The sequence below is a fragment of the Zootoca vivipara genome, chromosome 6 (genome assembly GCF_965207765.1).
Source record: "Zootoca vivipara chromosome 6, rZooViv2.hap1.1, whole genome shotgun sequence".
Taxonomy (NCBI): domain Eukaryota; kingdom Metazoa; phylum Chordata; class Lepidosauria; order Squamata; family Lacertidae; genus Zootoca; species Zootoca vivipara.
Window position 1 is genome coordinate 95,214,742 of NC_142589.1, and position 12,889 is coordinate 95,227,630.

General features: G+C 48.2%; 1 protein-coding gene across 1 annotated transcript in view; it reads right to left on the reverse strand.

The window, feature by feature from the left end:
- Positions 1 to 12,889, reverse strand: part of ANKRD24 (ankyrin repeat domain 24) — a 34,209-nt gene that overhangs the window by 16,302 nt on the left and 5,018 nt on the right. The window contains exons 2-12 of the mRNA XM_088673092.1: positions 11,976 to 12,106; positions 11,428 to 11,516; positions 10,111 to 10,175; positions 9,441 to 9,498; positions 7,824 to 7,894; positions 6,326 to 6,432; positions 5,939 to 6,126; positions 4,822 to 4,850; positions 4,610 to 4,702; positions 2,095 to 2,205; positions 1,069 to 1,176 (exon numbers count right to left, since the gene is read on the reverse strand). Of these exons, the coding sequence (XP_088529218.1) occupies positions 1,069 to 1,176; positions 2,095 to 2,205; positions 4,610 to 4,702; positions 4,822 to 4,850; positions 5,939 to 6,126; positions 6,326 to 6,432; positions 7,824 to 7,894; positions 9,441 to 9,498; positions 10,111 to 10,175; positions 11,428 to 11,516; positions 11,976 to 12,106 (1,050 nt within the window). The remainder of the gene's footprint in view (positions 1 to 1,068; positions 1,177 to 2,094; positions 2,206 to 4,609; positions 4,703 to 4,821; positions 4,851 to 5,938; positions 6,127 to 6,325; positions 6,433 to 7,823; positions 7,895 to 9,440; positions 9,499 to 10,110; positions 10,176 to 11,427; positions 11,517 to 11,975; positions 12,107 to 12,889) is intronic.

Here is a 12,889-nt window from a genome sequence, read left to right on the forward strand (position 1 = left end):
TTGAGAAACACGCCTCGGAAGTCAAACATTCCTCTTCCGAGGCGCGTTCGAAAACGGAAATGTTCCTTTCTGGGTTTTCGGCATTCGGCTTCCGAAACCTTCGGCAGCCGAGATGTTCAAAAACCGAGGTTTGACTATTTTTATATGTGTTGGAAGCCGCCCGGAATGGCTGGGGAAACCCAGCCAGATGGGCAGGGTATAAATTTAAATACAGTGGTACCTTGGTTCTCAAACACCTTGGTTCCCAAACGCCAAAAACCCGGAAGGAAGTGTTCTGGTTTTTGAACGTTTTTCAGAAGCCGAACGTCCAATGGGGCTGTCGGCTATTTCTGGGGCGCCTGCACCAATCAGAAGCCGCGCCTTGGTTTCCGAACACTTTGTAAGTCAAACGGACTTCCGGAACGGATTAAGTTTGGCGCTTTTGTTTTTGCCATTTATTTGGCGTTTTTGTTTTTGAGGCTTTTTCATTTCTTTTTGTGACTGTGTGGAACCCAGTTCAGCTACTGATTGATTGATTGATTGATTGTGTGACTGCGGAAATGAATAAAAGCCCCCCGTCCAAACAATGACCGTCAACAGTGCAGGTAAGAAGAAAATAATAATAATTTTAATTGTTATCATCTACAAAACGGTCTTATTTTATGGGACGGCACATTTTGCTTTCATTTTATGGATCAATGGTCTCGTCAGATAGTAAAATTCATCCAAAGAAGGAAATGGTGTCTGAAGAAGTGTGCATGCACACGAAAGCTCATACCTATGCCAAACTTAGTTGGTCTCTAAGGTGCTACTGGAAGGATTTTTTTATTTAGTAAAATTCATGTTAAGTTGCTGTTTTAAGGGTTGTTTTTGAAAGTCTGGAATGGATTAATCCATTTTGCATGACTTTCTATGGGAAAGAAACACGCCTTGGTTTTGGAACGGTTTTGGAACGGACTTCCGGAACGGATTAAGTTTGGGAACCGAGGTACCACTGTGTGTGTGTGTGTGTGCCGTACAGCTGAGGGACGGCACGGGAGACAGATCCCGGGGTTCACCGGGAGCAAGTTCAACCCTGGATCGCCTCACTTTCAGCTTCGACGTCTCTTGCCGCTGCTCCAAGTTTCGGATCTTTTGCAGGAGCTGAGCTCTCTCCTGACGCAGCCGCACAATTTCCTCGTAGGCCTCTTGGTCCTCCTGGGGGTGGGGATGGGAGAGAGAATAACCCAAAGCTGAGCGACGGGGCGCTGGTCCCCTTCCCCACCTTGAGGGTGTTATAGGAATTCTAAGGTCTTTTATATATATTAAAAAATGTTCATAAATGTACAAGGCAAACGCATACATAAGTGTATAAACCATGTGTCTGCAATGGCACAGGAGAGGAATCCTGAAGCGGTTTTGACTCTCCCAAATTGACCTCAAATATTTCTCTGCAAGGAGGAAGGAGATGGGGAAAGCTTTCCAATGGGCTTTGGACTGTAGGGGCTTAAACCTCCTTTTTCAAATACAGTCTGGCAAGTATCTGTGAAGCTGAGCACACTCTCAATATGCCTAAGAAGAGATTCAGGAACTAAGTATTGACCATCACCAAGGAACGGGCAGGCTACCCAGAAAAGGCAATTGATAAGGTATGATCAGATATCCTGGCAGACAGGAGAGAAGCAACACGCTCCCATTTCTGCTGGAGACCACCTCTTTCTGTGATGTATGTATGATGTTTTGGGGGGTGGTCTTGAGCTCCCTTGGTCAGTAAAGCGAGATGACCGCCGCAACCCCAGAGTCGTCATCGAATGGACCTAATGGTCAGGGGTACCTTTACCTTGAGCTATAGGGGATGCAATTTCCAAAGTCTATATAAGAGCTTGCACACCAATGTTCGGGGGTCCTGTCCTCCCTCCCTGCGTGGGGTAAGCGGGGGACCCTGTTGCAACAGTTTAATAAAGATCAGGCTTACTAGCTGCTTTGCTTCTCAGAATTCTCTGCTTGGCCTCTGTTATTTTTCTCCAACCGATAACGAACCTACATAGGGATTCTATATGGGCTCTTGGGTACCCCATAAGAGAAAAGGAGCAGTTTTTTCTTATAACAAGGGCATCGCCACTAGGAGATCCTCACCGTCGGAACCAGAACAGGATGGTCATTGTGGTGGGTCCGGGCCGGCTTGGCGGTGATGACTCGGTTGCCCCGTTCAGCAGGAGCTGGGTTGTGGTCCGGCGGGTGGGCATCCTAATAATAATAATAATAATAATAATACGGTAATAATAATTTATACCCCACCCATCTGGCTGGGTTTCCCCAGCCACTCTGGGCAGCTCCCAACAGAATATTAAAGGTAAAGGGACCCCTGACCATTAGGTCCAGTTGTGACCGACTCTGGGTTGCAGCGCTCATCTTGCGTTATTGGCCAAGGGAGCCGGCGTACAGCTTCCGGGTCATAGAATCATAGAATCATAGAGTTGGAAGAGACCACAAGGGCCATCCAGTCCAACCCCCTGCCAAGCAGGAAACACCATCAAAGCATTCTTGACATATGCCTGTCAAGCCTCTGCTTAAAGACCTCCAAAGAAGGAGACTCCACCACACTCCTTGGTAGCAAATTCCACTGTCGAATAGCTCTTACTGTCAGGAAGTTCTTCCTAATGTTTAGGTGGAATCGTCTTTCTTGAAGTTTGAATCCATTGCTCCGTGTCCGCTTCTCTGGAGCAGCAGAAAACAACCTTTCTCCCTCCTCCATATGACACCTGTTATGTACTGAGCTGAATCCTAGAACAATAGGATTCAGAATCAGCGGGAGCTACCCAATCCAACTCCAGGTGGAAGTGAATCCGCAACCTGATTGGCCTGCTGGAGCAGCCAATCAGGCGGCTGGCAGAAGTGAATCTGCTACCTGATTGGCCTGTAGGAGCAGCCAATCAGGCTGCAGGCAAAAGTCAATCCACAATATAATTGGCCCACAGGTGTAGCCCTGAAGTAGCCAATCACGCAAGGCCCATTGTGTAAATAATGTATATAAGCAGATGGTTTTGGGAAAAGAGCCATTCGTCTTCTCTTCTCCTCCTTGATGACTATGAGCTGAATAAAGAGCATGAAATTCACTCTTGACTCCGAGTATATCACTCCTTAACCTTCTCTTCTCCAGGCTAAACATACCCAGCTCCCTAAGCCGTTCCTCATAAGGCATCATTTCCAAGCCTTTGACCATTTTGGTTGCCCTCTTCTGGACACGTTCCAGCTTGTCAGTATCCTTCTTGAACTGTGGTGCCCAGAACTGGACACAGTACTCCAGGTGAGGTCTGACCAGAGCAGAATACAGTGGTACTATTACTTCCCTAGATCTAGATGCTATACTCCTATTGATGCAGCCCAGAATCGCATTGGCTTTTTTAGCTGCTGCATCACACTGCTGACTCATGTCAAGTTTGTGGTCTACCAAGACTCCTAGATCCTTTTCACATGTACTGCTCTCAAGCCAGGTGTCTCCCATCCTGTATTTGTGCCTTTCATTTTTTCTGCCCAAGTGTAGTACCTTACATTTCATGTGACCAGCATGACTAAGCCACTTCTGGCGAACCAGAGCAGCACACAGAAACGCTGTTTACCTTCCCACTTGGAGCGATACCTATTTATCTACTTGCACTTTGACGTGCTTTCGAACTGCAGGAGCAGGGACCGAGCTACGGGAGCTCACCCTGTGGCGGGGATATTAGAAATATTAGAATATTAGAAGGATGATAAAACATTAAAAACTTCCCTAAACAATGAACTGGTATATATTTAAACTGAAATTCAGTAAGCAGGACTTATACAGTCGTACCTTGGATCTTGAACGCCTTGGCTCCTGAACAAATTGGCTCCCGGATGATCGAAACCCGGAAGTGAGTGTTCCAGTTTTCAAACGTTCTTTCGGAAGCCGAACGTGCTACGCGGCTTCCGATGGGCTGCGGAAGCTTCCTGCAGCCCATCGGAAGCCAAGCTTTGGAAGCCGAACGTTTGGGAAGTCAAACAGACTTCCGGGATGGATTCCGTTCAACTTCCAAGGTACGGCTGTATAACAGGTCTATTTCCCAAACGCCATACACTAGGATAATAATTAGAAAATCATAATATTCTATAACGCAGCTGTGTCCTGACTAAGTGCAGTTTGGGTCACTGGAAAGAGAAAAAGCATAATTGTTCTGAATAAAAAGAGGGGTATCAGTAAGTAGAGGGAAAATAAGACACAACTGAGCAGGTGGTACAATTAATAATAATAATAATAATAATAATAATAATAATAATAATAAACTGCCACCTGCAACCCTCGGTCCTAAATCAAAAGTGACCCAATTTTACGTGGCTGTTGGCTCAATTTCATGTGGGTGGCAAATATGAAAAATGGGGGGGGGGAATCAGGTAGAATCCTAGAATTGTAGACTTGGAACGGACACCCCAGGGGTCATCTAGTCCAACCCCCTGCAATGCAGGAACCTCAGCTGAAGCATCCATGATGATTCGCCCCACCCATTTCCCGCGTGCCACCCTCAACAGAAAAAATGGTTTCCCCCCTCTGCCCTGCACATTTCTTTCCAAGGGGACATACAGCCGGGCCTCATTCTGCATGCCTTGGTTTATTGCCGTTTTTTTCCCCTACCTGGCTGGGGGCACTTCCTGGAGGAGGCGGGGCTTTCCTCTTTCTCGGGCTGCTGTTCTTTCCTTTGGTCAGAGAGTGCCGCGGAGAGGATGTCTGGTTTTTATTTTGAAAAAGAAAGAAATAGATGTAGAAAACGCAAATGAGGCAAGTGAAAAGAATGTGACCTCAGCAACATCGCCCACCATGCAAGGATTGTGGCTTGAAAATGTTACCTGTGAGGATGCGTCGGTTGATTCCTCTTCTGTTGGGAAGTAGGAGGAGAGAGAGAGAGAGAGAGAGAGAGAGAGAGAACACAGATGGAATTCAATTAGATGGTTAGGGAACGAATCACTTGCGAGGTCCAGGGACGTCACCCTGTTAACAACTGAGATGGCTTAGATGCTGTGATACACAGTTACAGACTCACATTTACGTGCATGAAAGGGTTAACCTGAGCCCTGAGCTCAAGTTGCCAAACTGGGTCTGGCTTAGCATGCCCCACCTTTCTCAGTCTTCCCTGCTTCCCGGAACAAGCAAGGAGCCATGCAGCCAGTGGCGGAGCTTCATGCTCTGGCACTGGGGGGGGAGCAGGCGGGGAGGGGCTGGCACACATCCTGGGGGCGTGGCACATCACCTGCAGAGGTGTGGCGCCCAGTGCGGGTGGGGGGGGCAGCTACGATGGTACCCCATCTGGATCGCGCTGCCGGGGATGGTGCGCTCCCCCCGCACTCCTCTTCCTCTACCAGTGCATGCAGCCATGGCTCCCTGCAAGTGAACCAAATCTCTCTAAAAGGAGATTTCACTGCCTGCATCATTGCTAACCCAAATATTATTATTATTATTATTATTATTATTATTATTATTATTATTATTATTTTATACCCCGCCCATCGCCACTCTGGGCGGCCTCCAACAGAAAAATGAAATAAAATAATCTATTAAACATTAAAAGCCTCCCTAAACAGGGCTGCCATATTGCATGACCCCGGGTTTTTTTTTTTGTAGGAAACCAACTACCCCGCCCCCCCTTAAAGTCATTTTGAACCTTTTTCTTCTTTGTTTTATTGCCGGCGAATGGAGACTTGTTTGCTTTGGCATTAGTTCTGGAAACGAGTAAAGCTATTTATATTTGCAAAGCTGAGCATCTGTGATTTATTCTAGCCTAAGCATTTTCACGGGGAGCATTTGTTTAAAGGAAGACGAGGGCGGGTGTAGAGCTAGCCAAGTGTAAACGTGCTTGGAGCCTGTCTCCTCCTTCTGCCTACAGTTCCTCAGGAACGTGCAGACGCAGAGATGGCTTTCGATTCCCATCAGAAAAAGCCCAGTTCAGCGGAGGGAAGGTATCCTTACCGCTGGCCCAGGAGTAGCGCTGGGCAGCTTCCTGCAGGTAGTGCTGGATGAGGGCGTTGCCCACGGCCGCGCCGTAATGTGCCGCGTCGTGACCCGTGGCGTCAACGAGGCCGACCCGCGCCCCGCCGTGGACGAGGACTTCCACCGTCTCCACGCTGCCGTTCTCGCAAGCCACCATCAGGGCTGTTCTGAAGCAAAGACGAGGCCAGTTAAGTGAAGAGGGGCAGCTTTGTTTGGGACAAGCAGCGGGGAGGCGTTGTGGAAAGAGACAGGAACAGCGGAGGGCTTGATCCAGTCTGCTGTCCGGTGCCGCAGGGGGAAATGGAGAGGTGGAGAGGCAAGAGGCAGCCCAATGACACACACACCCCGGCAGAAAAAGGCTCTCACCGTCCACGCTGGTCCCTGGTGTTGACGGCCGCTCCCCGGTGGAGCAGGTACCGGCACAGCTCAGAGTGGCTCATCTTGGCAGCGAGCGTGAGAGGGGTCGCGCCATCCTGCCGCAGGAAAGGAGGTTTGACACAAAGTTAACAGCTAAAACCAGAGAACTTAATGACGACTCTTTCATGGAAACAAAATAAAAAAAACTCCTTCCAGTAGCACCTTAGAGACCAGCTAAGTTTGTCATTTTTTATATGCCTGTTGTCTTTGTCCATGGAGTTTTCTTGGCAGGGATACTGGAGTGGCTTGCCAGTTCCTTCTCCAGGTGGATCACGTTTAGTCAAAACTCTCCACTATGACCTGTCCATCTTGGGTGACCCTGCACGGCATGGCTCATAGCTTCTCTGAGTTGTTCAAGCCCCTTCGCCACGACAAGGCAGTGATCCATGAAGGGAGGCAGTGCAAGACAGGAGTGCCTGGCGTGCTATGGTCCATGGGGTCACGAAGAGTCGGACACGACTAAACAACAACAACAAGTTTGTCATTGGTATGAGCTTTCGTGTGCATGCGCACTTCTTCAGATACACTGAAACAGAAGTCACCAGACTTTTTCCTGTAAGACCAATCAGTTGTTAACAGTCATCCACAGGTTTACCCCACCTATCAGCCAATCCCCCATTCCCACCACCCTTCTGAGTAATACCCCTCCCCACCCTCTCACTATATATAAGGGTCTGGTGACTTCTGTTTCAGTGTATCTGAAGCAGTGTGCATGCACACAAAAGCTCATACCTATGACAAACTTCGGTGGTCTCTAAGGTGCTACTGGAAGGAATTTTTTAAATTTTGTTTCAACTACGGCAGATCAACACGACTACCTACCTGTAACTGTTCCATGGAATAATGGAAGCCTTTTTCCTGGAATGTTTAAATAGCATAATACCAGTGGTACCTTGGTTCTCAAACAACTTGGAACCCAAACACTGCAAACCCGGAAGTAAGTGCTCTGGTTTGCGAACTTTTTTTGAGAGCCAAACATGCTCCGTTTTGAGTGCCACACTTCTGATTTGAGTGTTACACTAAGGTCTGTCTGTCTCTGCTATTTATTTTGTTTTTGCAGCTCTTTTTCATTTTTGTTTTTGTGACTGTGTGCAACCCAGTGTGTGACTGCAGTATATTGTTTATTGCTTTCGTTTTATGGACCGATGGTCTCATTAGATAGTAAAATCCATGCTAAATTGCTGCTTTGGGGTGGTTTTCAAAAGCCTAGAACGGATTAATCCGTTTTGCATTACTTTCTAAGGTAAAGGGCGCCTTGGTTTTGGAACGCTTTGGTTTTGGAACAGACAGAATGGATTAAGTTTGAGAACTGAGGTACCGCTGTATTTGTAAAAACCAAATAAAAATGATTAAAAAGAAAAGAAAACGGTGCGTTCCTGCATCCCTATCCAGCAGCAGGGGAAATAAACACAGAGGGAGGTTTTCGTGAATTTGGATCGGAGGTTACCTTGTCCTTGGTGTTCAAGGGAGCCTTAAAGTCACAAAGGATTTCGAGACAAGAGATGCATCCGTTGACAGCTGCGGGGAAAGAGCAGGGGGAAACAGAGTAAAAGGTAAAGGGACCCCTGACTATTAGGTCCAGTCATGGACGACTCTGGGGTTGCGGTGCTCATCTCGCTTTACTAGCCAAGGGAGCCGGTGTACAGCTTCCAGGTCATGTGGCCAGCATGACAAAGCCGCTTCTGGCGAACCAGAGCAGCGCACGGAAACGCCGTTTACCTTCCCGCCGGAGCGGTACCTATTTATCTACTTGCACTTTGATGTGCTTTCAAACTGCTAGGTTGGCAGGAGCAGAGACCGTACAACGGGAGCTCACCCCGTCGCGGGGATTCAAACCGCCCACCTTCCGATCGGCAAACCCTAAGCTCTGTGGTTTAACCCACAGCGCCACCCCTACTAAGGTGCAAACAAGACGTCTTGCAATTCTTGCAATCGGCAACAGCATGAATTCATCTCATTAAAACCAGGTGTTGGAAATGCAAAGGACTATTCCTTTTCCCCCCTTTTTTTGGTATCTCCCCCCCCAATCTTATTGCCTTATTTTTCTGTGTATAACACTCCCCTGTGTATAAGACGCCCCCTATTTTGGGGGACTCAATATTAAGAAAATGGGCAGAGATTGCCCAGAGTTGATGAGCTTTTAGGGGGGAGGATTGCTCAAAGTTGTTGAGCTTTTGGGGGGGGGACCATTCCCCCTTCCCCCCTCTGCACTACCCGTGTATAAGACGAGCCCTATTTTTCAACATTACTTTAACGGGGGGGGGGGGGATACTCGTCTTACACACGGAAAAAATACTGTATTTTCAACGTGGAAATTGCTCAAATTGGCCGTGTGTTATTTTTGAGATTTTATCTATTGCTGTAATTGCTGTAATCGTGTGTGTTTTTACAATAATAATCTATTATTTATACCCCACCCTTCCAACAGAATATCAAAATACAATAATCTATTAAACTTTGAAAGCTTCTCTAAACAGGGCTGCCTTCAGATGTCCTCTAAAAGTCTGGTAGTTGTTTTCCTCTTTGACATCTGATGGGAGGGCGTTCCACAGGGCAGGCGCCACCACCGAGAAGGCCCTCTGCCTGGTTCCCTGTAATCTCGCTTCTTGCAGGGAGGGAACTGCCAGAAGGCCCTCAGGAGATGGACCCTGGTGTCCGGGGTGGAGATGCTCCTTCAGGTATACTGGAGCATTTAGGGCTTTCAAGGTCATCACCAACACTTTGAATTGTGCTTGGAAACGTCCTGGGAGCCAATGTAAGTCTTTCAAGACTGGTAATATATGGGCAGCCACTCCCAGTCACCAGTCTAGCTGCTGCCATGTTGAGCATGGCTTGAACTAGGGAGAGGCTGTACGCAATAAAATTAGGCAGGCAGGCATGTATGTTCTGAGCTTCGGGTTTGCCCCTGTGAGAACAGGATGATGGACAGGCCATTGGTCTGATCCTGCAGGCAGACTCTTCTGATGGTCTTATCTGAATAAACTCCGCTTGATTTTTTCTCTCTAAAAAAACTGATTTTGCTGTTTCGTAAAGGGATGAACATTTGCTGTGGAAATATACTGACCTGCATGGTGGAGAGCCGTCCGTCCGTGGCTGTCGGCCACGTCCACAGGGCAGGATGCCTGAAAGAGAAAGAGAAAGAGAGGGGGAGAAAGAGAGAGGGAGGGAGGGAGGGATAGAAAGAGTGAGGGGGAGAGAGAAAGAGGGGGGGAGAGAGAGAGAAAGAGAGAAAGAGAGAAAGAGAGAAAGAGAGAAAGAGAGAGAGAGAGAGAGAGAGAAAGAAAGAAAGAAAGAAAGAAAGAAAGAAAGAAAGAAAGAAAGAAAGAAAGAAAGAAAGAAAGAAAGAGGGAGGGAGAGAAAAGAGAAAGGGAGAGGGGAGAGAGAGAATGAAAGAGAGAGAGAGAGAAGAGAAAGAAAGAGAAAGAGAGAAAAGAAATAGAAAGAGAAAGAGAGAAAGATGGAAAGAGAGAAAGAGAGAGAAAGAGAATGAATGAGAGAGAGAGTTAAGCAGTGAAAAGGAGCTGAGCCCCCAATACTACGTGCACCTTCCCGGGAAGAAAACGCCACCCCAACACAGTGGGAAGATGCCCAAGGCGGACCCGGCTGTTGCCTTGCCTCTCCTTGCAAAGCCGTCTTGAAAACCCTAACCCACCCAGTTCAGTTTGGGATTCGGCCAAATTCAGTGCACAGCCGTAGTTGAAAGCTGTGCTTGAAGATGCCGGTGCGAGAGTTACCTGCAACAGCTTGCTCACGCACTGCGGGTGTCCATGCTTAGCCGACAGGTGCAACGCTGTGTAGCCTGCGGAGAAGGAAGGAACGTGAGATCGGGGTTCTCCCCCCCCCCCCGGCACCGACCATTGTCATTATAAGAGGACAAGGGAGGGATTTCACAGTGAGCTCCAGAACCTCTTTCCCCAGAAAAATAGCACTGCGTAAGATGATCACAGAATCTTAACAGTTGGAAGAGAACCGAGGGTCATCCAGCCCAACCCCCTGTAACGATACACGGCTTCAAACCAGACTCGAACCCACAACCCTAAACATATAGGGAGAGGCTGTCCAGGGAAACTGTACCCCTAGCTTTTGCTAAGCAAAATTGCGCTGGCTGACTCTTGAAGGCCAGCGGTGTGGGGCTCGCGGAACTACACGTTTTGATGATGAGAGAAACAATGGAAAGAGTTTTTGTTTGTTTGTTTGTTTGTTTGTTTTTATATATACGCCACCCATCTGGCGAGGTTCCCCCAGCCACTCTGGGTGGCTCCCAACAGAATATTGAAAATATGATAAAACTTCAAACATTGAAAACTTCCCCAAACAGGGCTGCCTTCAGATGTCTTCTAAAAGGCAGGTAGTTGTTTATTTCCTTGACATCTGATGGGAGGGCGTTCCACAGGGCGGGAGCCACCACCGAGAAGGCCCTCTGCCTAGTTCCCTGTAACCTCACTTCTCGCAGGGAGGGAACCGCCAGAAGACCCTCGGAGGTGGACCCCAGCATCCGGGCTGAGCAATGAGGGTGGAGACGCTCCTTCAGGTATACTGGGCCATTTAGGGCTTTCAAGGTCAGCACCAACACTTTGAATTGTGCTCGGAAACGTCCTGGGAGCCAATGCAGGTCTTTCAGAACCAAGATTATTGGTCTCTGCGGCCGCTCCCAGTCCCCAGTCTAGCTGATGCATTCTGGATTAGTTGCAGTTTCCGGGTCACCTTCCAAGGTAGTCCCACGGAGAGCGCATGGCAGTAGTCTAAGTGGGAGATAACCAGAGCATGCACCACTCTGGCCAGACAGTCTGCGGGCATTGAGGGTCTCATCCTGCATACGAGCTGGAGCTGGTAGACAGCCGTCCTGGACACAGAACTGTCCTGCACCTCCATGGACAGCTATGAGTCCAAAATGACCTCCAGGCTACTCACCTGGTCCTTCACAGGCACAGTGACCCCATTCAGGACCAGGGAGTCCCCCACACCCACCCGCCCCCTGTCCCCCCAAAACAGTGCTTCTGTCTTGTCAGGATTCAACCTCAGTAATAACAGGTTTTGCACCATAAACCCACCTGAGCCGTCGGTCGTCATGGCATCCGCTCCATGCGCCAGCATGACTTCCAGGCAATCTGTGTTTCCTTTCGTTGCAGCCAGGTGGAACCTGCGGAACAGACCAATGCTTGATCTGCGATTCCTGCATTGCGAGGGGTTGGACTAGATGACTCAGGAGGGTCCCTTCCGATTCTACAATTCTAGGATTTCCCTGTTAATCTGGGGTTCTCAGGGACGGATGAACCAGTGGTCTAAGCACCCGGCGGATCAAGTTTTTAGAAGCCCCTTTGGCATTGCTTGACAGCAGTGGTTTCCTAGTGGCTAGTGCTTTAGTTTAATTTTAATAAAATGGTTTAGAACTTTGGAACTCCCTGAGATTGATTCTACGACTTTGCAATAGCTCGGTCGGTAGAGCAGGAGACGCTTTGTCTCGGGGTCATGGGTTCGAGACCCATGTCGGGCAAACGTTTCCTGCGTTGCAGGTGGGGTTGGGCCGGATGACCCCACGGGGGCCCCTGACGACGGTGCGATTTCCCGACTCTGCGAAATCCCAGGTATTTGGGCTTACGCCGATTTCCCTTCCGAGTCCAGCTTGGTGGAGACCAGGCTCTTCCGGACGAGGAGGGAGGCGACGCGTTCGGCATCGTTGTATTCCACTGCCTGCAGGAGTTTCTCGTCATTTTTGCTCCAGTCCTGGCTCTGTAAATGCCAAAAAAAAAAAGGAAGAGGAAGAGGGGGGAAAATAGCAAAACGGTCAAGCGCCGTTTGGAGCAACATGCCTAGAATGAGAGGTTTGCGGAACATGCCAAATTTAACAATGGAAAGCGGAGATTGAGAAGAGGCAGATTTTAGGCAGGGCTGGAAACGTTTTGCAGACGATCTAAAGAGTTATTTTAAACATTTAGAAACCGGTTGAAGGGATGGAGGGAAGTCACGAGCTCAGTAGAGCAAAGAATTGTTTATTTGTTTTGTTATTGGCATGCTGAAATATTGTGTTAAAAAAGAAATATATAAAAATCACATTTAAAAAAATAAGTAAACAGGGGGGGCGCAAGGAGGATTCGAACGGAGAACAGCAGTCAAATATGCCTTTGGGAATAAGCAGGAAAGATGCAGGGTGGAATAATTATGTGGTGATATGCAATGCAGTACTATGTGATAATATATAATTATATGATACTCAGCAATATTAGAAAATATGTGGGGAACCAAGCTGTTTGAGGAGCGGTTGAAGGAGCTGGAAATGTTTTTAGCCTGGAAAAGAGGAGACTGAGAGGAGATAGGAGAGCCATCTTCAAATATCTCAAGGGCTGTCCCATGGAGGAGAGAACAAGCTTGTTTCCTTGGGTAGGACTCGAACCCATGGCTTCAAGCGGTAAGGAAGGAGATTCTGACTCAACATCGGGAAGAACTTTCGTAAGTGAGATGGGAGGTGGCAGACTCTCCTTCCTTGGAGGTTTTTAAGCAGAGGTCGGATGGTTG